At 51.9% G+C, this 27154-nt stretch overlaps 11 protein-coding genes across 11 annotated transcripts; 6 read left to right on the top strand and 5 right to left on the bottom strand.

Annotated features, from left to right (window-relative positions):
• Nucleotides 1-312: 312 nt before the first annotated feature.
• Nucleotides 313-3531, bottom strand: LDX57_000569 (MFS transporter). The gene is made up of 4 exons (XM_046082215.1): nucleotides 2777-3531; nucleotides 2333-2709; nucleotides 1998-2274; nucleotides 313-1936 (listed from the first exon to the last, which is right to left on the bottom strand). The coding sequence occupies exons 1-4, from the start codon at nucleotides 3115-3117 to the stop codon at nucleotides 1201-1203; spliced, it is 1731 nt and encodes a 576-aa protein (XP_045938172.1). The 5' UTR covers nucleotides 3118-3531; the 3' UTR covers nucleotides 313-1200.
• On the top strand, nucleotides 369-908 carry LDX57_000570 (nuclear telomere cap complex subunit Ten1; the record flags this gene model as incomplete). The annotated part of the gene is made up of 2 exons (XM_046082216.1): nucleotides 369-454; nucleotides 596-908. 2 exons carry the CDS (start codon nucleotides 369-371, stop codon nucleotides 906-908), a joined length of 399 nt encoding a protein of 132 aa, XP_045938173.1.
• Nucleotides 3532-5418: 1887 nt separating the features above from the next.
• Nucleotides 5419-7001, top strand: LDX57_000568 (putative 3-beta hydroxysteroid dehydrogenase/isomerase family protein; the record flags this gene model as incomplete). The annotated part of the gene is made up of 3 exons (XM_046082214.1): nucleotides 5419-5650; nucleotides 5714-6359; nucleotides 6416-7001. The coding sequence occupies 3 exons, from the start codon at nucleotides 5419-5421 to the stop codon at nucleotides 6999-7001; spliced, it is 1464 nt and encodes a 487-aa protein (XP_045938171.1).
• A 287-nt stretch (nucleotides 7002-7288) lies between these two features.
• AOX1 (GMC family oxidoreductase) lies at nucleotides 7289-9960 on the bottom strand (the record flags this gene model as incomplete). The annotated part of the gene is made up of 10 exons (XM_046082213.1): nucleotides 7289-7420; nucleotides 7503-7687; nucleotides 7774-7899; nucleotides 7970-8255; nucleotides 8334-8394; nucleotides 8468-9083; nucleotides 9149-9192; nucleotides 9255-9508; nucleotides 9598-9751; nucleotides 9818-9960. 10 exons carry the CDS (start codon nucleotides 9958-9960, stop codon nucleotides 7289-7291), a joined length of 2001 nt encoding a protein of 666 aa, XP_045938170.1.
• A 1507-nt stretch (nucleotides 9961-11467) lies between these two features.
• LDX57_000566 (pre-mRNA-splicing factor SPF27 family protein) lies at nucleotides 11468-12203 on the bottom strand (the record flags this gene model as incomplete). Its single annotated transcript, XM_046082212.1, has 2 exons — nucleotides 11468-12084; nucleotides 12167-12203. The coding sequence occupies 2 exons, from the start codon at nucleotides 12201-12203 to the stop codon at nucleotides 11468-11470; spliced, it is 654 nt and encodes a 217-aa protein (XP_045938169.1).
• Nucleotides 12204-13161: 958 nt separating this feature from the next.
• LDX57_000565 (neutral/alkaline ceramidase) lies at nucleotides 13162-15500 on the top strand (the record flags this gene model as incomplete). Its single annotated transcript, XM_046082211.1, has 2 exons — nucleotides 13162-13361; nucleotides 13424-15500. The coding sequence occupies 2 exons, from the start codon at nucleotides 13162-13164 to the stop codon at nucleotides 15498-15500; spliced, it is 2277 nt and encodes a 758-aa protein (XP_045938168.1).
• Nucleotides 15501-16889: 1389 nt separating this feature from the next.
• Nucleotides 16890-18376, top strand: LDX57_000564 (uncharacterized protein; the record flags this gene model as incomplete). Its single annotated transcript, XM_046082210.1, has 2 exons — nucleotides 16890-16896; nucleotides 16947-18376. 2 exons carry the CDS (start codon nucleotides 16890-16892, stop codon nucleotides 18374-18376), a joined length of 1437 nt encoding a protein of 478 aa, XP_045938167.1.
• Nucleotides 18377-19083: 707 nt separating this feature from the next.
• Nucleotides 19084-21209, bottom strand: LDX57_000563 (uncharacterized protein; the record flags this gene model as incomplete). Its single annotated transcript, XM_046082209.1, has 3 exons — nucleotides 19084-19422; nucleotides 19484-21067; nucleotides 21144-21209. The coding sequence occupies 3 exons, from the start codon at nucleotides 21207-21209 to the stop codon at nucleotides 19084-19086; spliced, it is 1989 nt and encodes a 662-aa protein (XP_045938166.1).
• Nucleotides 21210-22233: 1024 nt separating this feature from the next.
• Nucleotides 22234-23223, bottom strand: LDX57_000562 (EI24 domain-containing protein; the record flags this gene model as incomplete). Its single annotated transcript, XM_046082208.1, has 3 exons — nucleotides 22234-22405; nucleotides 22503-23080; nucleotides 23173-23223. 3 exons carry the CDS (start codon nucleotides 23221-23223, stop codon nucleotides 22234-22236), a joined length of 801 nt encoding a protein of 266 aa, XP_045938165.1.
• Nucleotides 23224-24174: 951 nt separating this feature from the next.
• On the top strand, nucleotides 24175-24573 carry LDX57_000561 (uncharacterized protein; the record flags this gene model as incomplete). Its single annotated transcript, XM_046082207.1, has 1 exon — nucleotides 24175-24573. The coding sequence occupies one exon, from the start codon at nucleotides 24175-24177 to the stop codon at nucleotides 24571-24573; it is 399 nt and encodes a 132-aa protein (XP_045938164.1).
• Nucleotides 24574-25893: 1320 nt separating this feature from the next.
• On the top strand, nucleotides 25894-26878 carry LDX57_000560 (uncharacterized protein; the record flags this gene model as incomplete). Its single annotated transcript, XM_046082206.1, has 2 exons — nucleotides 25894-26127; nucleotides 26285-26878. The coding sequence occupies 2 exons, from the start codon at nucleotides 25894-25896 to the stop codon at nucleotides 26876-26878; spliced, it is 828 nt and encodes a 275-aa protein (XP_045938163.1).
• Nucleotides 26879-27154: the final 276 nt, after the last annotated feature.

Raw genomic sequence — 27154 nt, 5'->3', positions numbered from 1 at the left:
ACGAAGATAAGAGAGGGGGGCGAGGCCAGATGAGATTCGGAGGGGGAGAGACAGCGCGATCGGATCTTACGCCAGGCAGAAGCGGAATCACTTGAGGGATGGGCTGCGGAGAGAGAGGAAGAATGTTGCCGACTAGAGAGACGAGACGAGAGAGAGAGCGAGGGCGAGAGAAGGCGAAGGCGATGGAGGAAATGCGTTTTCCCCTCGTTGGCCGATGACATACGCTGAGCCTATCGGATGCGGTGTGTCACGTGCCACCGGGCCGTATAGAAACCAAATAACTTCATTTCTCCTCCTTTCCATTCCTCATTCCCCTCGATCTCCTTGCTCTTGTCGGTGATGTCTCTTTCACTTCGGGCTTTCGAGGGATGAACGGTCCTCTTCCCTCCAGGAGAGCCTTTCTCTCCGACCTCGCCGCTCTCCCCGCCGACTGCAAGGTCCGTTTCCTGGGCTGGTGCGTAGATCATCTGATTTTTTGTTATTCCCGTGGTTCTACTCGTGTTGATTGAACATATAATGGCTGTTCATATGACACTTTGACGCTCTCGTTCATCCGCTGATTCGTCGCCCTTGTGGCATTGTGCCCAATTTTTAGTGTAAGAACTTATTCCGTTTCCACAGGCCATTTAATACTAGAGCATAATTATCCCCGGCGGAAATCAATCTCTGATTTACCAACCATATCGGTTGATATCAACGCAGTCCTAGAGACGGTCACGTCGGAGGAGCTGCGCGTGGGCGCATGGGTCAATGTGCTCGGCTACGTGAGACGTTCAATGAATGCCGGTGAGACCGTCTACATCGAGGCGGTCATGGTCTTTGCCGCCGGTGCAATCGCACTTGGAGAATACGAAAGGATTCTTCATGAATCGATGGAGGTCGAGCGGAGAGTCCAACGACCAGTCTGAATGATCCCTTATTGATGCGGGCTTCCTTTGCCCGAAGATGCGGTAAACCGAAAGTCTTCGTTGCATTCATTAGTGACTCATTAACTATTATCTTTGTCTGACTATGTTCATGAATTATGGCTGGCCTTGACCAAATATTCCATATATGCACCTCGAGAGGAGCGACCAAGCCAAGTCGCGCCAACCCTGTGGGGAATAAGAACTTTTATATGCGAAAATCAAACATTGAAGAGCAGTCATGACCGACATCTCAGCGTTGCCCTCAACACATACCTTCCATTTCATCTCCTCTTCATACGTCCATCTTCTCCTTCTCTGTTGCCTCCGCTTGGGCGGCAGCAGCCTCCAGCCGCTGCATCAGTCGCTTCCGCTTTCCTTCCAGTCGTCTTTTATCTTCTTGCATGCGCCTGATCAATGTGCTCTTCTCTCTGATCCTGTACCCATATTTATAGAACACAATCGGGATTGGGATAATGAGAACTTCGAGCAGGCCCAGCAGTGTACCGGACCAATTGGGTCCGATGCCCGCATACATATACGAGCCAACAAGTGGCAGGACACCTCCCAGGACACTCCGTATGACGGAGTTACCTGCCATGGCGGATGCAGCGTACACGCCGTAGCTGTAGGTAAGATAGTTGGAAGCGTATATGAAGACGCCGGTGTTTCCCGCGCCAAAGAGAACGCCTGCCAGAATGGGCACTATCCAGTGGATGGAAGCCGGGGCGCAGGTCCAAGCGAACCAAAGCTCACCGGCGGGGATGAGAATGGCAGAGATACAGACGATCGACACCATGGCTTCCGGGGGCACTTTTCCGGTCTCAGGGTCGATGCGGTGGCTGTTGATCATCCGACGGATCAGCGGTTCGCATGCGATAGTGATGAGACAACCGGTGCCGATGCCTAAGAATGCCAAACCCGAGAGGCCTAGCGACCATCCGCGAATGTCACGGAAAACGATGGGGTAGGCCGTGAAGCAAAGGTAAAGAATACCGTAAACGATGGCAATATAGATGTTCCAGAATATACTGAGAACTGGTTAGTTCATCGTTGAAGCAGACTTTTGGGGCGACTGGCTCTTTGGCTCACCAGATGGGCTCGGTTACGGCCATAACGAATGGCCGTCCCAAATTCACTTTCAACATCTCTCCGAGGCTGGTCTTCTGGTCGTATCGACTCCACCAGCGCGAATCATCGGTCTCCTTGCGCAGACGCGCCGCCTTTTTCTGCAGGATGATGGGCCCGTACGTCTCCTCCATGATACAGCAAAGGGCCAGCGCCACGCCCGACAAGATCAATGCTATCCAGCACATCCATCGCCATCCTAAGTACTGGGTGACAAATCCTCCAACAATAGGGCCCAGCACTGCGTGATTTGATAAGTAAATTATCGACATCCACCGAAACCAAGGACACGAACGTACCTGGACCATTTACGGGACCAATACTCCAAATCGACATGGCCAGAGCCCGCTGCTCATCATTCACCAGATCCGATACCATTCCAGGGGCGGTGGAGATCATGACACTTCCGAACAAGGCGCCAATGAAGCGTACCACGATGAGTGCCTCTACCGATTTGGCCAGGGCACAGGGGATGATCAACACGGTGAAGATGAACAGACAGACAATGGAAACCGGTTTTCGCCCGTACACCTCGCTCAAGGGCGCCATGAACATGGAGCCTATCGCCAGGCCAATCAAATAGAATGTCAAGCCCAAGGTGACGATGGTATTAGAGGAGTCGAATTCCGCAGCGATCTCTGCCACACCGGACGTGTACGAGGTCGAATACAGGACGCTGGAACAGAGTCAGTCAGTCAGCCGTTCACCAAAGCCAACGCCCAGCGAGAAAAGAATAGCCGCACACGATCAGAGTATTATAAGATAGCACCGCAATGCCGAAAGCCTTGTACTTCAGCGACCAGTTCTTGGGATTTGTTTGATCCGCCTCGTCCTCGAAATCGACCTCGTAGTTCGGATCCGACGTGCCGTTGGTTGCGATGGATGTGATTTTCCGAGCCAAAGAGGGTTGGGACAGTCGCGATGCATGCGCGGACAAGCTCTGAGCCAGCGCCTCTAATTCGATAGTATCCTCCGACGTGGTTGAGCCGTCGATCGAATGGGTATCTGTGGCCGTGGACTCCTGGCGATGCTGGGGCCATTTTTGAGATTCTGGCGGGGGATCTTGGGATGCGGACATGTTCATAGGGAACGGAGGAAGGACCAGCCTCCTACAAAATGGTTTGGATTGCTATTATCTCGAGTTGGAGTGAATGGAAGGGTTCGGTTTAAGATATGTCTGTTTGCGAGAAGATAGAGAGTGAGGGCATGAAAATAGGGAGGTCAAAGTGGACGATAGGCGAGGAGTATAGTCGAACGAGTCTGAGCGGGCTGCCTTTTCTTCTTTCCTTTTTCCCCTCCCAAAACCTGTCTGTACTCTGCAGACTTTCCAAATCAGCCCAATATTAAGGTAATTAGTTGGTATGGATATTAATGCAATGCACCAAAAATGCCCGTGGTTGTTAAGGGAGAAAAAGGACAAGCTCTAAAACGCACGAACCAGCAACAACTTAAGGAAGAAAGAAACAAAAAAAGAAAAGGCCAAGGAATCCAGCAGTGGGCAGGATTGACAGTTTTATTTCCAGCGACGATTAGCGTCTACTTAATCCTTAATAATGAGCTTGGGCAGATGGGGCCTTGACTGGTATAACTAAACTTATAACGTATATCTGACTTGATAGATGATACTTGATAAGGTTGTCATGAATAATGAGAAACCCTAGTCAGGATTCCCCATCGTGCATTGTGCATCGTCGCCTCCGCCTACGTATTAACTACCCAAGTCCTTCCTTCTTCATCCCGGGGACTAGGATTAAGACCAGGATCGTTTCGGTGCCATGCTAGGTTCTCCCCGGTTCTGGAGGGGAATGGACTAATAAGTAATAACCGAGGTCGTTGCAGCGACGACGATTGCGATTTCATTGTTCATTTCCCGGGGTGTGGGAGTAGGGCCGAGGCCACCAGGGAGATCGTCAAGAAACATTACTCGACGGAATCCTTGGATGGGTCTGCGCTTTCCGAGTCCCCACCTCTCACGGCGAGTGTTAGGAAGTTGGAATGCATGTATCAGGTTGTGAGTTGTGAGTTTTGAATGGGACCTAGACCCTGTAGGTGCTGACTGCTGACGAGTGGAGTGTAACTATACCTAATGACCTATTAACTTGAGTTGGTCCCTTTGCGGCCTTAGCATGCGGTTGTATAGACAGGCAAGGCAGACCGACAGATACCTCTGCAAGATAATGATATCGGTCAGCTCGAGCTGGAAGCCTAGACTTCCCCACGGTTATCATGGTGGATGGCGTGATTCTCTACCCCGGACGGGAAGGTCTCAATGTTCCATAATAATTGATAATGAGAATGATGGGTCGTGGAGAAGAAAGAAAGAAAGCAAAGGCTGAGGGCAAGAGCCAAGGAATGGAATGCATCCTTGCTCGGTTCCGGTTTGCCGCGCGTGCCGGTTTGCCGATTTCCTTCTTTCTGTCTGTCTTTTTGTCTTTCAGTCTTGGGTATCAATGCTTTCTAGTGTTTCTGGAATTGAATCTCCACTTGCACGATCCACTCGGAATTTCTCCGGTTTTATTCCGAGATTCCGACTATCACAGCATGAGTCTCTGGGGTAAAACTCCGTGGTTTTCTTTCTTCCTTGATAAAATGGTTAACGTGGACACTGCAGGGACGGAGTGCCTGAGGCTGTCATCAGCCAAGTTTATCTCTTCTCTCTCCTTTTCTGCTCCCTGGAAATCGTCTTGACTCCTAGAATAGTGGCTTCACACTGAAGCAAACTGGGTAGCATTGTTCGCGCTGGCAGCAACCAAGTACAGCCTCTCGATCATATCGAACTGACAGCAGTGCATGGTGTCATTCTTGTCTTGCCAAGACCTGAGTCAGCAGTCAGGGTCAACTATACCTAACTTGTATTAGAAGTACTACTTAGGCAACGGTTGCTACTCTGTACTACTTGTTCTTGGTAACAACTTCCCAGCCATTGAGGCGGTTCCATCATGTTCTACAATTTGGACTCGGACCATGCACCACTCATCTGTTCGAACTTCTCCCACGTCCCTGGATCGCCTCCACCAGGCCCGTGTGGAAGGTGGATACGGACCTGCTCCATCCAGTATGCACCCCATTATTGCTCCAACGGTCTAACCGAGCTCACTAGTTTCTTAGGGGTTAAGCCCGTTAATTTCACTCTCGCTCGTCTATCACCTCTTTCCTCCTCGCGGTGAAGCGCGATCTCGATTCGCGGCCAAAATTCACCGACAACCGGAAATCTCCCGATCCGCAGCCTCAGATGAGTAACGGTGCAGACATCGGATTCTTCCACACCATCGCTGAGTGTGATATATTCCTCGAAAGCGAGTGACAGTCCTTGAGGTTGCCGGCTTATAGATCGTCTGAACTCCCCCGATAGAATCGCTCTGCCAGAGTACGCACGACAACAAGGATGCTGCTTCCATTCTTGCTCACATGCCTTGGAGGCGTGGGATGTCTCTATCTCTATCACGTGGATCAGGGCTTGAAACGGGTGCCAGAGGAGGCTCGTCGTCTTTCTCCTCGCCGCTGGACCGTGGACGAAATCAAGGACGCTCATGAAAAGATCATCCACTCGCCCGTCGACGTGAGCAAGAGTCTTCCTCCAAGACAGAATCGGCGTTACGTTGTGATTGGCGGTTCCGGTGTGTACCCGGCGTCTTTGCGATTCACACTCAGGGGTAGAATCGACTAACAAGTTCTTGCAGGTTTGGTTGGCAACTGGGTGGTGACGCATCTTCTGGCCCGCGGCGAGAATCCGGCGGCTATTCGTGTTCTGGACCTTCAGGCTCCAAAGCGTGAGATTCTCGATCAAGGGGTTGCCTTCGTCCAAACGAACATTGTCGATGAAAGTGCCGTTCGGAGCGCGTTCTTGCAGGCATGGCCCCCGACGGTTGCCGACTTGCCTTTGACCGTGTTCCACAACGCGGCAGTGATCAGACCCGCGGAGCGACGCAAGGCCTTCCTGCCCCTTTGCCGGAACGTGAATGTGGGCGGAACCGCCAACGTGCTGAAGGCCGCCAAACGCGCCGGTGCGAGCTGCCTGGTGGCCACGTCGTCGGGCTCTGTCACTATTCGTCCGCCATCTTATTGGCTTGCCCCCTGGACGCAAATCCCCAAGTACCTGGTGCAGGTGATCAGGGATTCGGACCCGTTGCCCAAGGAGCATGATCAATTCTTTAGCAACTATGCCGTGACAAAAGCCGAGGCGGAGGGAATGATCCGCGGCGCCGATGACCTTGCATCCAATTTCCGAACCGGTTGTATTCGTCCTACCAATGGCATCTACGGCATTGGGGTCGAAAACAGCGCCACCATCGTTGGGCACTATCTCCGAGATGGAGGCGCCCCAAGGTAGGACAGACCCCTCCTATTCTTTTTCCCTTTGAAACCTGTCTAACCATCTCCAGCTGGCTGTACGATGTCATCCAAAGTTTCGTCAACGCCGAGAACGTCTCCATCGCTCATCTCCTATACGAGCAGCGACTGATCGAGCACACCAAGCACAGCACCCAACTCCCGAACATCGGCGGACAGGCCTTCGTCGTGACCGACCCCAACCCGGCAATCACCTTCGGCGACCTCTACCTTCTGCTGACCACGCTGGTCAAAACCCCCATGAGCTTCCCATGCGTCCCGGCGGTTCCGTTCTTCCTTCTCTCCTACCTGGTGGAGTGGTACGCGCTGCTCCAGCATCTCTACCTCCCCTGGCTCCCCAAGGTCAAGCGCGATCTGGCCCAGTTGCAACCGGGCCTATTCGCGATCTCAAATGTCCACGTCGTGGCCGATGATTCGCGCGCTCGCCTCAGTCCCGAACAGGGCGGGCTTGGCTATTCCGCGCCCGTAACCACCCTGGAAGGCATGTGCAAGGAGGTGGAGGAGTGGAACCGGAAGGCTGATCAGAAGACTGCTGATGCTATTGCGAACAAGCCGCTTTTTGAGATATCGAGGGAGGGGGTGGACGTGAAGCTGGCGACACCGGAAAAGAAACTTTAATAGCATGAGAAATCTTGCACTGTGTATGATATGTGAACCTTGGACGTTCCTGAGGTGGGATTAAAGCCACTGCAAGGGATGACCATATGCAAGGAGTGCACCAAGACATACTTATTGTACTGTAACATACGACCACGGAAGAAACAATCCACAACCACAATGCAAATCGAGTTTCCATTCTGGACTATACAGAACAAAATCAAACTGACAACATATTCCAAATGACCCCTCCACCAATCAAGGAAGATAACCCAGGTATCTACCTAATAACGTAACCTTTCTTTCCCCTACAACCTAGACAGGTTCGCAAACTCCCCGGGCGCATGGTAAGTCGGCACCTTCATATCCAACGCATCCCCAGAGTAACCCAGGTCCTCGGCCGTGAGCATAGCGCATTTCTCACCGATCAGGAGAGCCGTCTAGATCAGATCCACGGCGTTAGCATGGTATCATAAAACACCCTGATCCAAAGATCCGAAAGGGAAGGGAAGAAGGACTCACGCTAAACGTATTACACCCAACGTTATCCGGACAGATGGACAGATCACAAACCTTCAGGCCCTTGACACCGTAGACGTTCAGACGCTCGTCGACCACGCCGCCTTGCGGGGCGATCGAGCTGCCTTCGCGCGGAGCCATGCTGCAGGTTCCTAGCGAGTGCCAGGTGGTTTCGACGTGGCGTTGCACTTTTGGGTGTTGTTAGTTTGGGTTGGCCTTCTTCCTGTATTCGGGATATGATAGGAGAGGAAAGGAAGGGAAGGGAAAGACGTACCCCATTTCTCAATCTCCTTGATATCCTCCTTGGTGTATTCCAACGGTTCTCTCGCTTCCACCTGGTTGGAGTTCAAATGCACCGGTGAAGGCGCCTTACCGGGCTCAATCGGGTGAGACCAGGTGCCTGAAATGAATTTCGTGTCAGTCAATCATATTTCCTTCAGTGCGGTGGGCATAAGGGAAAAGGGACCAACCATGCTGAATACCAGCCGACAAATGATTCGGCCCCGCATACGCCTTAGTCGTCGCGAGATCCATATCAAACGCGCGGGCGGGCGAGTTGTACGCGTAAAATGGGTGATGCGAGGTCACTTCGCCGGCGTACGAGTTCATGCGGCGCGCCGTCTCGCGCGACTTGATGTAGCCCCAGACCATGGCGGCCATGTCCCGCTTGTCGTTCATGAAGCCGGCGTCGAAGTCGGGGGTTTCGTAGGGGTCGGGGGATTGGACGTGTGTGGAGCCTCGGGAGAAGGGGTATTCCTATTTTGAATTGTGTTAGAGATGGAACAGGTCAAAAAGAAGATAGGGAGATAGGGGACGAGGAAGAAAGTTGCGTACCAGGAAGTGGAACATAGTGAAGAACTTGCCGGGGGGCATGAGCATGTGGTCGCCGAACCAGCTGTATAACAGAGATGATCGTTAGCGTTGTTCCTTTCCTCTTTTCTTTCTGTGTCAGAATAAAGATTACATACCCCGAAATGACCGAATAATGCATAACTGGCTTGTCCGGCTTGTTCTTAAAGTAGGTCTCCCAACCATCGACGAACTCCGGAGTCGGCCACTTCTTCATCTCGTCGAGCTCCTTCTGGGTAGGCCGGATCTTCACGCCCGCGTCGATACCGTTCGTCGCCAACGGTCCCGTGCCCTTGAGATTCCACTCCTCGAACACCTTCTTCTGGACCTCGGGGTCGCCGCGCACGAAGTCGTCAAACGACTCGACGTCTGGCTTGGCCCGGTACACCGAGAAGGTGAGGTAGTGGTCCTGGAAGTTGCGGCCCACGCCGGGCAGGTTGACCACCGGCTTGATGCCGACCTGGCGCAGCTTGTCGGGGTCGCCGACGCCCGAGCGCTGCAGGACGAGAGGCGAGCTGAGCGTGCCGCTGCTGAGGATGATCTGCTTGCGCGCGCGGAAGATGCGGCGCGGTGGATCGCGTCCGTCCAGCGGCTTGGTTGGCACGGTGGCTACGCCCACGGCGCGTCCGTTCTCGATGATGATCTTGTCCACCTTGGTGTTGCACTTCAGGTGCAGGTTCGAGTGCCGGGCACGCGTGCTGTGCACGTATGCGTGGGCGGCGTCGCTTCGTCGGCCTTGGAATGGTGTTAGGATTTGGGTGATAGAACAAGGAAGGATGAGGATATAGAAGAAGACATACCAGTATCCCGATTGATCCACTTCAACCAATGCTCTGCTCCATGACTATTGTCCCCCAAAATACATTAGCTTTTGACATAGAAGCAATGAATGCCATGTTCACATACCCAGTCTTCAGATCCTGCAGATCATCAGTGGTAGGGATATCCTGGGACTCGGCAGCGCGGAGGAAGTCCTGCGCGATGGGATAGGTGTGGTTGCCAAAAGAGACCTTAATGGGTCCCTCGAAGCCGTGAATATCGCGGTTGTTGCAGGCACGCTGGTACGTCTCGTGTTTCCTCATGAGCGGGATCAGCTCGTCGGTCTTCCAGCCGGGGGCTTGCCAGTCGTCGTAGTCGGAGGCCGAGGCGCGGGTGTACATCTACGTAGTCCCGTGAGTATTTAGTTCTCTACACAACATGTAGTAGTAGGAGTTGGCCACTAGGACGAACAGGACCTAGGACTTCGTACCATGAAGTTGATCGAGCTGCCTCCACCGAGCACATTGGCACAAGGCACGATGGCTCGTCGGCCATCGAGATGCTCCGACGGACGAGAGTAGTAGAACGAAGCTGTCTTGGAGTCCAGCTTCATGTTCCGAGGGTAGATACCGGGACGGTAGACCCTGGATGTAGAGACTCTCTGTCAGTTTACAATTGTGCGTGAGACTGGGGCTGGGCTAAGAGCTGACCATGGATTGTTCAAGTTATCCTCGCCAGCTTCGATCAGCAGAACCGACAGATTGTGGTCCAGGTTCGCCAGACGGCCGGCCGGCACGCAGCCGGAGCTGCCGCCGCCGCAGATGATGATATCGACCTCCTCGGGGATGGTCATTGTTCCTGGTTTGGGAGAGGGTTGTCACCAAGAAAGAGAAGGTCTTGATCAATTGGGGAAAAGAAGGCTACAAGTACTGAATTGGAAAGGAGGTTGATAGAACTAGGGAAGAGAGACAGGGAGAGGAAAGAACCCTGGTTCAATTCGAGAGAGAGAAGAGATTCCCGTCCAGGGGAGGATCCCAGTAGCAATTTATACCGATTCCTGTACGCCATGAATAGATATCACCCCCACGCAATGCCAGGATGGTAGAAAAAGATCTTTTCTCTCGGACCTCTGGACGGACGACTGGAACTCTTGGGACAAATCCATCCCCGCACGAGACAAAAGTCCCTCGCTCGGAAAAGGAGGCCAGGACATGATTCAAGTCGATCAATGCGATGCCAGACCCAAAGGCTGCGGACCAGGGAGGAAGGCATAGACCGAATCATCTACGCGGCATGGCCCATATCAGAGTTCTACCCATGGGTCCTCATTGCCGCCACAAGTTCCCCGCATAATAGAGGGCGATATTATACGTGAAACCCGACTAAGAAAGGAGCCTTGCCAAGGGGAAGAAAGAGGAAATCCCGTATACGGGGCTGGAGGAAGTTGCTGGACTTTTTTCTCCTGTTCCACAGGTGCTTTAGCGTACATGAGCTGCAGCAGAGCAAAAAGAGGAGAACGCGCAAAATAGAAACATGCACTTGCAAGGGTATCAAAATCAATTCCATTCCACCACGTCCGACCGGCCAAGACAACGCAATTGACACGAAGAGATTCCTCTCATTAATCAGAACCAAGCGCCGCGCATAAAGGATGCGACGGGAAGCAAAGAAAGTAAAAGCCGACGAGATGACGACAAAGCCGTAAAGCCAAGTGACTGAAAAGGCAACGGCTAGCTGAGGTGTCAACGGACCAGGCTGCGCATCCGCGAGACCAGTCGAGGTGGTAATTGGTGCTAGAAAGAGGCCGAGATTGGCGTGTGGGGGAAGCCAAGACGATTCTGCTTTCCTTTCTGCTTCTCCCCCGCACTGGAATCGCTGCTTTGCTCAGCTTTGTCTGAGTTTGATTGGCAACAGCTCGACCCCGGAACGCCTGCTCTCCTCATAAAGTGGGGAATGAAGGCGCTAATGTTTCCAATAGTTTTTCCATCCAATCCTGTCCCCAGTCTCCGGTCCCTCCTCTAGAAGCACCTAAACACATCGTCCCGGCGATCATTCACTATGGGCTCGGTCGACTTGGCAAAATGGTCGCTCTCAATCAACAATATCGGCGTACGGTAGTGCAAATAGCCCGCAGGAAATGAGATAGGGAAGAAACGAAAGAGTTGCCAATGAGACTCCCCAACAGCGTCCACAATTTCGATTCCAACGTATCGCCGGAACCCCGAGTCAGTCGGTTTTCGGCGGTGCCAGATGCAACAGGTTCGCATGACTTGGCAATCCCCCCTCTCGAGGTGAGCAGGGGCTGGACGTGATTCCAATGCAATCCAACGAACCAACGGGCCGCGAGATAAGGGCCGCCTTTACCGGCTGTGCTGCTGTGCAAGCTGACGTCTCTGGTCCAAGATTTGCATCCGTAGGGACTCCGCAGCCAGTTCCACATCCAGAGTCGCACCCACTCCTTTCCTCCAGGATTCTTCCAGCCCCGCAAGCTCACCTCTGCTAGCCTCCTGGGCGAGTTTCCGTTCTTTGTTGACCGTCTCCGCAGCTTCTTTGGTCTCGGCCAATTCCTTTTCCAAGCCGCGTAGAATATCCTCCAGTTGCGAGTTGCCTATCAACCACGCGTTCTTGCCGTTCTCCTCGAGCAACGCCAAATTCTCGTGTCGCATGGACAAATGGGAGCTGGCCGTGTACGCCCTCTGCAAAGTTTGGCGCCACTCCTCTAGATTCGGTGTCGACCCCGCATCCGAGGATCGTGTAGGGGGCTCGGGGGCTTCATATCGCGAGAGATCGATGCCGCCGACCAACGGCAGTCCCGCGGCCTTCCGCTCGATCTCCTGCTGCATGAGGGGGGAGAACTGAGACTCGGGGAATGCGGGGATGGAAGGATGAATTGACGACGAGTAATTGGAGGGCAGCTCGGCGGCTATAAGCCTCTCCGCATCCGCTCGAGCTCGAGCAGTAGGCTCAGCATCGATATCTGTAGAGGAGAGAAACCACTTCGATTAGACGAGAGGGAGCAAAAGATGAGAGGTTGTTGGGTAGATGGTACGGGCACTTACACGGGAGGGAATCGTGTGATTCGTTGATAAGAGGCATTGTGTCACGATCAAGTGTCAAGCATATGCTGCAAGATAGAGCACAGTAGGTCAACAATGGGGAAGGAGGATGAGGTTAAAGAAGGTCGACCTTCAGCATCTTCATGAAACTCCTCGGGATTCGCGTCGGCGTTTTCTGCCGCACTTGGGCGGTGAAGAGCCAGTCTGACTCAGCTAACAGCACGTGATCTTCCCTCCTCTCTCTCTCTCTCTCTCTCTCTCTTATTGACTTTCTCTCTCTTCCGTCTCCACAGTTCACACTACGCAGTAAACACTCCACCCTACGGAGTATAAATGCTGCAGATCTATATCTCCTCGGCCTACTAAGCCTTCCATCCGTCACATTCACAAGCTTTCTACTTGCAGCCTTTGTATCGCAAATAGTACCTGGTGATCGACCGGGGATCTTCTCATTAGAAGACTCACACATCCTTTAACTGACTTCCTGCTGGTAGGGTTCAATCTACCCAGCCATTCATCTACAGAAGATAGACCAGATAACTCAACCCTTGCTTTCTTTTTGCGGAACACTGCCAATGGGCAAATAAAGCGACCGGTGACAAATTCCTTTCCCTGCGAAGACAAGGCGGGGTTGGCCTGAAGAACGCGTGCCCAATCGAGGCTAGTTCGGGTTCAGGTAAGACGGCAGGGACGATGTCACCCTTCGTCCGTCTCTACGCCAATCGTTGTACTTCCTCCTCGTCGCTTACAGCGTTACAACTTGGACATCTGCATTCCATCCCTGATGCTGTCGTCTGTCACGCGCTGTGACGTTGCTCTTCCACCTCGGCTGAAAGCTATTTGCAGCAACGGACGGCCACAACTATAACTGTAGTCTATCTTCCCCCGCTCGGCTCTGCTTTGCTTATCTTGAAAAGGAGTCTGATTTACCTGCCTTGATACTGTAATCCAAGAAAGAGAAGCAAAACAAGCTCGGCCTTACTTCACATACTGTACGTATGGCGAATCTCAGGTTGAACGCTGCTTTTGCAGGGGCCTTTATAGCCCTGCTCGTCTTACTCCTACTGTTCACTATCGTTCCGGACCAGCGTCGCCCGATCACCGCCAACACTCGGTATCGATGGCAAGATAGAGCGGCGAAACTAAATGCAGATAGCAGTGTGTTTTTGTTGGGAGCAGGCAAAGCGGACATCACTGGGTATTCTCCCTTCTTCGTTTGACTAGTCGATGTTCTAGGTTTGTTGATGCATCTTTCTGCAGCCCTGTAGTAGAGGTAGGCTTTGGTGGCTACGCCAGTTTGGACCAAATCGGGACTGGCTTACAACAGAGAATCTTCTCGCGCGCTTTTATATTTGCCAATCCGGATAAACCGGAGGACACGTTCATTTACCTAATCATCGACTCTCTCACGGGCGACACGGGAATTCGTCATGGGGTTCTTGAGGGCCTCGCTGGCCTAGGGAGCGAATACTCGCGCTATGGCGAGAGTAACGTGGCCCTCACCGGGACACACTCCCATTCGGGACCGGGTGCCTGGATGAACTACCTCCTGCCTCAAATCCCCAACAAAGGATTCGACAAGCAAAGCTATCGGGCGGTCGTTGATGGAGTCCTGCTGTCCATCAAACGAGCACATGAAAGTCTGGCCCCCGGGCACCTGCGCTTCGGCTCGATAGACGTCGAGGATGCCAATGTGAACAGGAGTCCATATTCCTACGACCACAACCCCGAAGAAGAGAGGGCGAAATATTCGGCCAATGTAGACAAATCAATGACCCTGCTGCGGTTTGATCGGGAATCGGACAACAAGACAACTGCTGTCCTGACCTTTTTCCCTGTGCATGGCACCTCGATGTATAACAACAACACGCTTGTGACAGGTGATAACAAAGGTGTGGCTGCATGGCTATTTGAGAGGAGTGTCCGCAACAATGGGAAGTTTGCCGATGATTTTGTTGCGGGGTTTTCTCAGTCCAATGTCGGCGACACATCTCCCAACACATTGGGCGCTTGGTGCGAAGATGGCTCTGGGCAGCAGTGTCGCTACTCCGACAGCACTTGCGGTGGGAAGACGGAAGACTGTCATGGCCGTGGGCCGTTCTTCCGGGAAAAAGACAACGGCGCCAAAAGTTGTTTTGACATCGGACGGCGCCAGTATGTGGCTGCTCGACAATTGTACGACGACCTGGAATCCAAGTCTATCCAGATTTCTCCCAGCTCCCATGTACACTCCTTGCATGTGTACCACGATCTATCCGGCTACAAATTCGTGTCTCCTTTCAACTCCAGCGTTTTATCCACATGCTCGGCGGCTCTGGGGTTCTCATTTGCTGGAGGTACCACCGATGGACCGGGCTTCTTTGATTTCTCTCAGAACGGTAGCGGACCGGCCAACAAGAATCCACTGTGGTACGTGGCGCGAGCGTTTCTTCACGAGCCCTCACGGGCACAGAAAGCATGCCAGGCTCCAAAAGAGGTTCTCTTAGACGTGGGCTCCATCGATCAACCATACCCGTGGAGCCCGAACATCGTGGACATCCAGGTTCTCCGAGTAGGCCAGCTGTTTATCATCATTTCGACAAGTGAGGCGACAACTATGGCGGGGCGGCGCTGGAAGGAGGCGATTGTCAAATCGGCGAAAGATACCCTTTCGGTCCAGAATCCTTTGGCTGTATTGGGGGCTCCATCTAACAGTTACGCGCATTATGTAGCCACCGAGGAGGAATACGGCGTTCAGCGCTACGAGGGAGCCTCGACTCTTTACGGGCCTAATACTCTGGCTGCGTACGTCAATCTTACCTTGACATATCTTCCTCATCTCGGTGGGGATGCAGCCGAGTTGCCCCCAATTCCCTCCGGCGTGACCCCTCCGATAAACACTGACAAATCACTCACGTTTATCCCTGGTGTCGTGTATGACGGCCGTCCCTCGGGCAAAGCATACGGGGATGTCATTTCGTCGGCGGATAATGTAACTTACGGACCTGGTGACGTGGTGAAAGCGACGTTTGTAGGAGCGAATCCCCGCAACAATCTTCATCTTGAGTCCACCTTCGCTGCAGTCGAACGACAAAAGCCCGGCACAAGTACCTGGGAAGTTGTACGAAACGACCACGACTGGAATCTCGTCTACCAGTGGAAAAGAACAAACACGGTTCTGGGATATAGTGAGGTGACTCTTCAGTGGCATATCGAGGATGATTTCTACAACGTTGGGAACCCTAAGCCTTTGCAGGATGGAACTTATCGCCTGCATTATTACGGCGATTCGAAGAGTATCGACGGGAAGGTTTCATCCTTTGAGGGCGTAGGCCGCCCCTTCAAGGTGGCTGTCTAGTCAGGAATAAAGGGTTCGGGCATTGTATTCGCCAGCTTCCCGATTGTTGTCGACGCAGAAGAACCTAATCAGATCATGCGAATAGGCCAGCTTCAACAAAGAATTGAAATTTGGTGTCATGGGACTCAGCAAGCCCTGGTCTCCGTCTTCATAGGCAGCGGTTCTGTGCTACCGGCCTATCTGGACGATCAGCCGCCGAGTCACCAGGGCAAGTGATTCTAAATGCATATTATTGGCAACGAGGCAACACTTGCAGGATGGCCAAGAAAGACGGACCCTCAAGCCATTGATAACCCCTGGCGATGCAAACGCCAATCAACCAGTAATCGCTGAAAACACCCCGGCGTCTGCTGCAACGTCGACTATTTTTATAGTACGCGCTTACAACCACCAATTGTTCTTTCATCCACGACCCACTCAAACTAAAAAAAGCTTCTCATTGTTCCTCTCATCTCACCATTCACAGCTTGCAGAATCGCATCGCAAACAATGACAGCCTGGACCCCGGCCAGCAAACAATGGAGCTGCCTGCCACTTGAGACCCTGCAGTGCTTAAAAAGACCATGTTCGCTTCCTAAGCCTCTGTTTCTTTCCGTCAACAACTTCACTCGTTCTTTGATCTTCTTTTTTTTTCTTTTGGCGCAGCCTTCGTTTCGACTTATATGATTCTTTTTCTTTCGACTTAATCCATAATGAGTATCTAATCGAGCCGGACGCGTGTTTGTGTGCAACATGCAATCTCTGTCATTCTATTTCATATCGTCCCATATCTCTCTTTAACCACTGGCGTACGTGCATTCATTTGTTGGACTAGTTCATTGACGCCTTCAATTTTCGATGACAAAATGCAGTTGATACATCTGACCCTCGTTAATTTTCTTTTCCTCCTTTGCTGTTCGGCTGGCCCGATCGCTCATTTTGTCCCAAAGATTCGGTATTCGGGACCTGGCGATGAATCGGCACACGTATTCCAGCCCTCGTCGTTGGCTCTGCATAATCTTCAGGGATCCGTTAGTAGTGAAACGGATGATCTCTTAACTGTCATCCCTGTGACACCTTTTCTCACTCTCAGTCCACTTGTACCTGACACAAGCTCCGCGGATCATGCTCATTCCACGACTCAAAGCGTTGACCAGCCATCCGCGTCGGCTCCCGTGATTTCGCATACAATCGCAACTACAACCCAATCAATCATTTCAGCCTTCACAGCCTCGGATGACCATTTCACATCACGCCTGAGCCAGGAGACTACGTCTACGTCCATTCCAATTCCTACTCCCGAGAGCTCAATGACCACTCCGTCTCAGTCAAGTCCGACGGTGCATGGTCATACCGACATCACTTCGAGCAGTCAAGATTCAGCTGAATCGCCATCCCATACCTCCCACCATGTCCCGTCAGGTCCAAGCCTAACGGTTCATACTCTGTCCTCGGTCCGTTCACCAGGGCTGCATTCAACTATATCCACTCCTATGCCGTCGGCGCCTCAAGTTTCGGGACAGAAACCCTCTGGTGCAAGTGCAACCGTGTCTAACCCGGCAATTCATTCGAGTGAACTGCAGTTGACTGGATCCCCGTCCATCCTGTCAACATCTTTGAGTTCAGCTCAAAGCCTGTCTGTTTCAGGCCCGTTAAGTAGCCCTCACGGTACCGTGCATCGTACCAAGTCAACAAAACATGGGACGCCCGTGTCTCCCTCGCTTTCCGGTCAGTTGACGCCTGCAACTCCCTCGTCACCAACGGGTAGTGTGACTACCTCTACAACTGCCCACTCGCCCAAGTCCCCGGCACCTACAGCAATTTCAACTAGTTTGTCTGTTGGTGTCGTAGGACTCTTGCCTGGAGAACTTTCAGGCGGCCCTTCTCTCTCCGTTCTTCCAGACCCTGTGGAGACAACAAACATTGCACATTCGAAGCCAGCCGCCACTGGGAATATTCTCAACACTGGTAAACCTAGTGTTTCACTGCCGACAGGATTAAGTACGACAGATCCTTTCCCTGGAGAGTCGACAAGTCATTTAAGCTCCAGTGCTCAAACACAGAAGATGCCCCCGTCTTCCAATGGAGATAACTTTCCCACAGGAACTGCTACTACCATATCCGGCTCTGCGCAGAAGGAGCCTTCGTCTGTCATCAGCAGTCGATTGCCTATAAGCAACAAACACACTGCTACATCAGTATCCGATCCCGTTATCGTGATTGTAACTCCCGGACAGTCCACATCCTGGACCAATACCTGGTTGCGCGTTTCTGACAGCACATCCACGTCGTCGCAGTCGTCGTCTGCCACCGCCACTACCTCCAGTCACGACACTCTTCGACCCTCCGGTACGATTGCTATCCCCGAAATCCCAACCGGCCCCTCCAGGGATCCCGAGACATCCAACCTAGAGCCAACAGCGCCTCATACGCATAGTCGTCTCTCCAAAGGGACTGACACAGTCACGACAATCCACGCCATTTCCACGGTGACAAAAGTCGTTACTGTACCTGCCTCCGACGAGCCCGAGGCGCCTGCGCCTACAGAAACAAAAAACCCCCAAACCACCCAGGAATCCAAGGCGACCGCAACACCAAACCAGACAGAAAAGGCCAGCGATATCCCTAACCCACCGCCCCCGTCCCGGAAGACAAAGCCCACGGCAGAGACAGGAGTACCCGCCACGGAACCCTCGATCACTTCCGTCGCACAACCGACTGGCGCCATTGACGATGCCCTCCTTCGGGGTCTTCAAGTCGTGCCCGTGACGCCGCAGGGATTCGTCACCGTCACCGAAACCAAGACGGAAACGACGACGAAGACGGAAACCGAGACCGAGACCGAGACCAAGACGGTCTATATTAACCCGACGTTTACTATGACGGCTGATTCGTGAGACAGTTGGAGATGACTTTTCCCTTTGCTTTGATTTTTCTTTCACCATTGAACACTCCGCTCATTTCTTTTTTTCAATGCCTCGTTCATATTGAGGAGCTTCCTTGATTTAGGAGTCTCATATTACACAATCTTAAGGTCTTTTGTATGTGATTAGCTTCTTCAGAAGATAGAAGAAAATGCCGAGGATTATGTAGGCACGAGGCAATGAAAATGAAACTTCAAAATCGAGCGTTGTTCACTCAAGATGTATCCAGGTTCTTGTTCCCAGAAGCAAAGGAGACGAGGACTAGGTACGGTACAAGTAACTGTTCGGATCCATATAGAAACATGGTGCAAATGAGATAGGTAAATGTTACAAAAAGACATCAGATATTGAATACATATCAGGCAGAGAGGAACATCATCTCACTACCTCCAAAGATAGGGTATACAATGACCAAAGAACAAGCGAACATATGAGCAACTCCCAGGGCAGTACAGTATAAATCAATCAATCCATCAACCAGTATTCGGAGGGGTCAAACGCCCTCGTCCGATTCTTTATCCAGAGGCGTGAGTGTGGGGACAAAGCCCCCGTGATATAGACAAAGTAGGTAAAAGATTCACAGAGAAAGAGAAGGGTAGGTAAGGTATCAGATGGGGGTATACGAGGTAAAAATGGTAGTATATGAAGGAAAGGCTCGGGGATAAAAGGTCCATCTTTCGTCATAACTCGGTGAAAAGGCCACCCCCTTCGGCGAATTTGACTTGGTATTCTTTAAGACTGGCCCATTGGCGGAGCTCCTCTTCGTCGCGTTCGTTGTCGCTGAGGTAGCTCATTGAGCGGCCCTTTACGGGGGGGCTGGCGCTAGTGACACCGGGCGTCGGGGCGGCTAGGCCCTCTAGTCGGACCAGAGTGTCGATGAAAGCGTGGAGGTATGATTCGGTTTCGGCGAGGGTGAGAGGTTGTGGACCGGCGGCTACGGTGGTGGAGGGTGTTGATGCATCCGTGCTTGGATTGGGAGGATTTAGAAGAGTTGACGCAACTTGGCGAACTTTGCTAGACTGAAAAGTGATATGTTAGCTTTTCGTAGAGATGGATGGGAAGACGACTGGGGAAACCAACAAAACTGGCGCCGTTGGGCTCCATGTTAACTTCATTTACGGATCGCAATAGCACAGAAAGATCGCGGATCACGAGCCGGCGTTCTTCCGCCATGATCTTTCCGAGACCATCCAGTTGAGCATCTGAGCTAGGAGCCCGGTTAGGGTTGGGTCGCTCGCCCTCCACCTTGATTGGCAACGGGCTTTTGGAGTGTTGTCGTTGGTCTGCCGGAATTTGGTATCTCTGCCAGGCCCCGTAGAGACTCCAGTATTTTTCTACCAAGTAGGACCGCGTTCCCAGCTGACTTGCATAGATGTTGGCCTTCTGAATCTCGTACTGAATGTAATGGCGCTCAACTAGATTCGGATCTGCTGCAATGGGGAAGGTTGCCAGGGTCGATTCACGTCTTGATGGAGAGGAGGCCGGAGTCCGGTGTAGCGCCAGTTCTTGGGAGATCCCATCCAGTGCGGACTTGGCTTTCTGTAAACAATCCCAGATTATTGTCCTTTGTCGTTCCCAATCGTAGATCTGACCGCTCCCGAAGGCGATTTCCCATGCGGAGAGTGAATTGTACGAATTGTACACTCGAACGTTGGCGTTGAACCCCACGAGACGGGAGACTCGATGGGCAGGCTGGGGTTCCACGTGGGTAGAAAAGATGTATTCATCGTCGACCTCGAGCGGGAGAGGGGGATACCGATCCGTCGGGGTTTCTGGGGGGACGTGAAAGGTGGTGTCTGTCGAGCCCAACTGCTGCAGAGTTCGGTATCCGACTAAAGTGGTGTAGAACAGACGTCGGCCGAGTTCCTGTCCAATCAGATCGACCGGAGCCTCCCCCGTTGCACCTACTTGGTCAAGCGATAGTGGCGAGGAGGCAGAATTGGGACTGGTTGCACAAGAAGAGGACAGTCGACGGGACGGACGACACAAGTCATAGACATGTAACATCGTTAAGCATTCAGCAAAGTAGGTTCGGCACCGACGCATGCTGTACATATAGCCCGAACATATCCCCAGGAAATAACTGATGGCCGCGTCGTAAACGGTGGCGCTTCGATCAAGGTATCCCAGGCCTCGTGCTTGCACAGCAACATCGCGACATTTCTTGACCATGGCCATCGAGTGAGGGAACGCCGCCCTCTCGGCCTCCGTTTTCAAGTGCAGCTTGGGCCGACGAGGGAACGAAGCCACAAGCGTGCCGATCATAGAGGCCGTGAGGGCCAAGAACGTACGATTGGTAAGGTCTTCTCTTCTGTCAAGGGCCGCCCGAAACGTGGGCTCGTGGGGGATCGGGATCAGAGGGTGGATGTACGTAAAGTAGTCGTCGATCAACAGTCGCACTGTGGAAAACGGGCATATTGATTCTACAGATGACGGGAAGGATGCGGAGGAGCTGCTGTTTCCGACAGACACTGTCGATGCTGGTCGGACAGGTGAAGGTTGATCTGAAGGGCTTGGGGAGGCAGCTGGAGAAGGGCCCAGCTTTTGCTTCTTGAAGGCTTCTGCATGACGATTGGGAGGGCCGCGACGTCGACTCGGTCGCTCATAAGTGCAGGGGATATCCAAGCTTGCGCACGACCGACAGGGCGGACCGCTAGTGTCACACTGGGAAACAGACCACTTAGCTTTTGATTCATTCGTTTCTCCGCGCGCAGCAAAGTTCACTGGGTCTTAGGCATACCTTCACTTTCCGAATACTGCAGGCATCGCAGGCCTTGCGCAACCTGGTTCGTGGGTCCATGGGCATCGAGGCTTCGCGACGAGCGTTTCCATGCTTCAGGTCGCATCCAAGAGCGCCTAGAGCACGTAGTATATCATCCGTCTCGCAGGTGGCGCTGGGCTTTTCGCATTTTATGGGACTCGCACAGTAAGCCGTTTTGAAACGCCAGTACCACCAGGATGAAGTGGAACAGAAACGGACTGGAGCGATCCTGGAGATCAAGAGAACCGGGAGATCTGCCGAGGTAAATACTGCAAGCAGGGAAGATCAACCAGGGTGAGAGAAACAGGACTGTCAATTACGATCCGCGGGATGCCAGCGGTCGCATTTTCCAGTCAACACTCAACCGACAGCAGCAGGAGAGTGGGCGGAGTCTGGCAGGGAAGCCTTCTCCGTCGATCCCGTGCGCAGGTCACGTGGCCCGCGTCATGGAGCGACTTAGTCATGCGGTCTTTGCTTCTGCTCGGTCTTCTTTCTGCTTTCTGCCTGCTGCTAACCTGCAAAGGGGAAGGCTTTGCGGATCCTCGGACTCGGATCCGGACCCGGGGCCCTACCCTCATATAGGCAATTGCAAATAGACTGAAGACATTCTCCGATTAGAGTTCGTCGTTGATCCACTACCGGCCTCACCTTTGCCTCTTCAGGTCGTTTCCAGGGCCTCAGGGACCCAGAATCCATCGCACGGTTAGCCTCACTGGGCTCTAGGCTGTAACAAAGACCAGAAAAAGGGGTGTCTGAGAGTGGAGACCCGTCCAGGTCGTTCCTTTCGTGATTCATACCTAAAAAAAATCATTCAGATCCCTACGGTCGATGCTGCCAATTCTACGGTCAAGGGTCAAGTCCCAAGCCACATTGGGATCGTCCGAAGCAAGGGTATCATCTATTCCTGGTTCAGCCCTCTCATAAATGAGATCTTGTAGGAGATGACACGGTGGATTAACTAAGATATGCCAGGAATGAATCGAACAGAAAAAGAATTATCCCGCAAAAAAAGTAGGGGGGCTAACAGAAAATGGGGGAGTCGTCTTATCTCATGGCGTCATTCACTGATTCAGTTCTCATTATCGTGGAAGTCACCCACTGGGTCCGGACCGGATTCCACGAGGAGACCACGTTTGTTCTCGATGTCCACAGCCCAAAGGGCTGAGCCAACCGCAGTCGACATTAGGAAAAACATGGAAAGGATGGGGACCAGCTGAAGCAGCAAAGCCACCGTTCCAAATCTGTACATTCCCGCTGATTAATTCAAATTACGTCCGGGTGGATCTGTCGGAGAGAAAGAAGGGAAAGGGGGATCCAAGTGGGACATTGGGAACTCACGAGGTGTATTGCAGCTGTCGTCGGGAAATCCGATCTTTCCTCTGAGGTTTTGATAGGTCCAATAGCTGGAAATATCGCCAGTGATGGAAAGGGCCCGCTCGATAACCGGTGAGCACGAGGAACATGGGCGTGCCCGCCACCGGAATAAAGTTCAGCGGTAGGAGGACGATGAATTCTATTATCTGTCGCAGCGAGAACGGAGCGTAGATGGCGCTCTGGGTGGGTTTGCCCAACCGCTGCACCACATCATCGCCTTGAGGATATAACACCCGCGACGTGGTGACCAACTCCCCTTGGCCTTCGTTCACCAGGACGGCGTCGAAGATGTCCACTAGCGTTTCATCCACGAAGAAGGCTTCAAAGAGCAAGGCCACTATAGCAGCTCCTTCTCCCAGAACCAGGAAGGCACCGTTGACCCACGCCCCTTTGCCTTGGAAGATGGCAAGGAACGCCACTTGCGGCAAGTAGGTGAAGAAGAAGAGCAGGAAGTAGATGAAGGTTGACAACAAGACGATAGGGATCAACCGGGCCTTAAAAAGAGGCCACAGGAAGCGATGCGAGATGAAATAATAAAGGCCCTGTGAAAGAACGAAAGATGTTAGCTCCAGAAGACCACGAAGAGAGTGCAGAATGTCTGGACAGCCTGGACAGGCAACCAAGATAGACTGACCCGGAAAGGATAGAGCCATGCAGCTTTGTCGAGATTCCACGCTCTCGTCATGATGCTGGACTGGGGATCCAAATATTAGTCTGCTGTGATCTTCCGGCGGGGATGAATTAGCGGTGTTACGGAGTATTGTTGGGTTCGTCATGATGAATGATGATTATTCTGCCGCCTGGTGTTGGCCAGCCCCATCGTTCACCGCCATCCGCTTAGCCAGGCTAGTCTTATCGATAAGCAAAGGCGGTCAGGCCGCGGGCATAAATAAAATTTTCTTCTTTCTTCCCTTTCGGTTTTCTTTTTTTCTTCACATACCTTACTGATCACTCCTTCTTATTCACTCTGACATCCACTATTCTCCCATGGATTTCGGAGGGGAAAAAGAAGGTCAGACCAATTGCTGCCTTACCCCAAATCCTTCTTTCTGCGTGGAGCGTTTGGAAATATTTACAGCGTACACTCCTGCCAATCAACCTTGTTGCATGACTGCAAGGAACGATTGAATTCGTAGACTTTCGTAACTGTCTTCAACAAATCTGCAGCCATATGTCCGCAGTGTTCTTCGTCAAGACGACTAGGACATGTTCAGTCTTGTGTCGCTTCTTTTGTTGCGAGCCTCACGGCTGAGAAGCCGACAAATCTTCATGAGCTGCCATTAAGTCCCGGGCCTGTCGATCCGAACGTCGTTCGGCTCTGGTCTAGCTCACCGATAGGTTGATTGCACGGCAGGTAGCCGTCCTGAGCTGTCCATCGTTTACCATTTGGGCCAATTTCTCAGTTAGATGGACTTGTGCTGTTCAGCTTCCATTTATACTCGAGTCGAGGATGCTGCCATGTTCTTCCAGCGAATGTGTACTCGATCTTACTCGGGAAGAATCGCTGCAATGTTATGTATTGGACATGTTTCCAATACGTAGAGGATTTCCTCTTCTAGTGCTCTAGACCTCGTCAGGTATCATTCTTTTTTAAAAGATGTTTCTGCATGCATAGGTCTTCGGTATCCATGCACCGATGGCCTGTAACCACAGCAACGGCAGACGATTGGAGAATCATGGCCGACACCTACAAACGCCTGACAGAAGACACCAGCATAAAACCCATCGGGCTCATGCTGGAGCAGCTCAACGCCCGTACCCCTTTCTCGCAGGCTTCCCCGGGATCAACTGCGATGCAGGCTTTGATGCGTGCGTCTGCGGCACCGCGCAGGGTGAGATACCCGCCGAGAAATTGACCGGTGGCGGCAATGTGGTTCATGTCGAGGTTGGTGTTGGGATTGGCCTGGACGTAAGTCTCCGGGAAGTCCAGGACGGCACTGGTCACGATCTCCTAGTCGGGTCGCAGAACCAGCCCCTAGCCCGGTCCGTCAAATTTCATCTCTATTTTGTCTGCTTAGGATATCCCCCTAGTTAGTGTCTATTCCTGCTCGCTGAGGGGGTTCAGATAGAAGATCTAGACCGCGTAGACGAGAGGATGGTCGTCAGTACTCGAACGAGGATCTTAAATTACTAAGTCATTCATTAAATGACTTATTGAATTACTTGCTGGGTCACTTGCTGAATCGCTCAAAAATGTAATAGAGATCGAGTAGACCCTACTTCTTATTTGGGCTTAGATAGCCTACCTACTACTTACCTACTGTCTATCTGTCTTACTGAATCGCTCGCTGGTAATATTTTCATTACTATGCGGAGTAGTATCAGGTATAATATTGACCGCTTTTTAGAGACTGCTTCTTAAAAGAGGACTCTCGTTCTAGGCCAGCTGTCCGGTTAAACCGTTCCAGACGGGGGGAATCTCATAAGGACGACATAGAGAATGTTTTCATGTTGTCGAGATCTCTACCGGCTGGTCCAATAGAAAATGAAGGATCTTACTGTAGATGGCTGGAGAGCCATCAGATGAGGTATCTTATGGTGCAAATTGTTATCTACTCTGGATTCTGTAGAGAAGCGATTCACTATGAACTGGATTGGATACAGTCTCTCAGACGATCTCGGCTCATAATGGAATCCTCCAATAATCGAGTCGGACTGTTTGGTTAAGATCCATGGGGTCTTTTTTTCTCTGCGGATATGGACTAGGTTCTTGATCAATCAAGTATGAATGATTTAATTTAAAATAGATTTCTCTCTTAACGGTTGGTCTCTCCACAACTTCATTACTATCATAGCGAATTGATGAGAGATCCTTCCGGGTATATATAGAAAGTCCCAATACTTTATACAGAAAGCCTTTACTAGATAATTAATGGATTCTTTTATTTATACTCTATTAACAGATTCTTTGTGTCTTTATAGATAATCTTTTTATTAATCAGTGAGATTGGTCAATTGATCTAGTCATTTTTTATTTCTTTCTGCCTACGTACGATATTCCAATCAAGTTCCTGCGTGCGGAAATACCAAGCATCGTCAATAATCAGCCTAACTTTGCGTTTGTGTCTAATAAGTCAAATCATCTCGCCTATTCCCAACCACGATGCCCGGCTAGCTCAATCGGTAGAGCGTAAGACTTCTATTACAATATTATCTTAAGGCTGCGGGAGAAGATATTGGGACGCGGTTCCGCGCGGGGGTAAACTATAAATTTTAGTATTATTAATAGATCCATAAATAGTTAACTATCGTTTAGGGTATGATGTCAATTCTACTCGAGGACTCTTCCTTCCCATGATCTTCTCTCTTTTCTACCTCTCTCCCTTTCTCTCCCTCTTTAATTCTCCTTGTCCCAATGACCTCTGAATCCAGCGACACCAACTACCCCATCTTCCGAGAATGTCTGTCCAGTGCCATTGTTGAGAAATCCGACACGCATCGACCGACCAAGACGAAACGCAAGGCGCATAGGCCCGGGCCCCGCCGCAATGGCAAAGTGAAGAAAGATGAAGCCCGCACGACACAGCCCTCAGAACCCGAGTCCAGCGCACTACGAGGCGATCCGGAGGAATTGGCAGATTTCATCGATGTAACTACATACCTACAGTGCCTACCATCCCCGCAATCTCAACTCCAGGCCACTATGTCCATGTCCTCTGGTCCTACCTAGTCAACACTGAACCTCGTATACCATGATATGATATGATATGATAATGATATGATACCAACCACGCAAACTCCCACAGTTCCTCGCCACCGAGATCTTCACCTCCTTCCCCACCGACCTCCAAACCCTCTCCTACACGACCATCCAAAACTCCCCCGCCCTCCGAGCCCGATACACACCAGACCCTCACCTCCCAGCCCCCACCCTCTCCGCCATCCTAACGACCCTCCCGCCCTCCGTCCCGGACACCTTAACCGCCTACGGCCTCCTCCCGGCGCCTTCCAGCACCGACACCGACATCGACAGCGAAGTGTCCGATTTCCTCGCGCGGGTCGTAACCGAATACGTGGGAGCCGTGACGCGCGCACCACCCGTCTGGGCGACCACACGAACAGATGCATGCGAGATCTGCGAACGGGACTGGATTCCGCTGTCGTATCACCATCTGATTCCGCGCGGGGTGCACGACAAGGTGCGCAAGAAGGGGTGGCATGAGGAGTGGATGCTGAATAGCGTGGCGTGGCTGTGTCGCGCGTGCCATTCGTTTGTGCATCGGATGGCGAGTAATGAGGAGTTGGCGAGGGAGTGGTTTACCGTGGATAGGATCCTGGAGAGAGAGGATGTGCAGGATTGGGCGAGGTGGGTGAGTCGGGTGAGGTGGAAAGCTAGATGAGGGAGATATGGATGGTGAGTGAGTGGCTTACATGCTTGGGTAAGATATCTGGTTAGAGGATGGATGGTTATGTAGATTTCTATACTGTACATGTACATACATTCCAAGGAGATTTATGAATCTCTCGCTCTTTGCTCCCCCTTTTTCTTGCGCTCCGTCTTCCTTACCTCATATAACATACACACACTCATTTACTCGCACACCCGCTCCCACTCCCAATTAGCGCAGATTATACAAAATGTTTCATGAGAAAAAAATGAAGCGCAGATGATGAGA

The sequence above is a fragment of the Aspergillus melleus genome, assembly GCF_016097325.1.
Source record: "Aspergillus melleus strain CBS 546.65 chromosome Unknown contig1, whole genome shotgun sequence".
NCBI lineage: Eukaryota > Fungi > Ascomycota > Eurotiomycetes > Eurotiales > Aspergillaceae > Aspergillus > Aspergillus melleus.
This window is presented reverse-complemented; position numbering and strand designations above follow the sequence as displayed.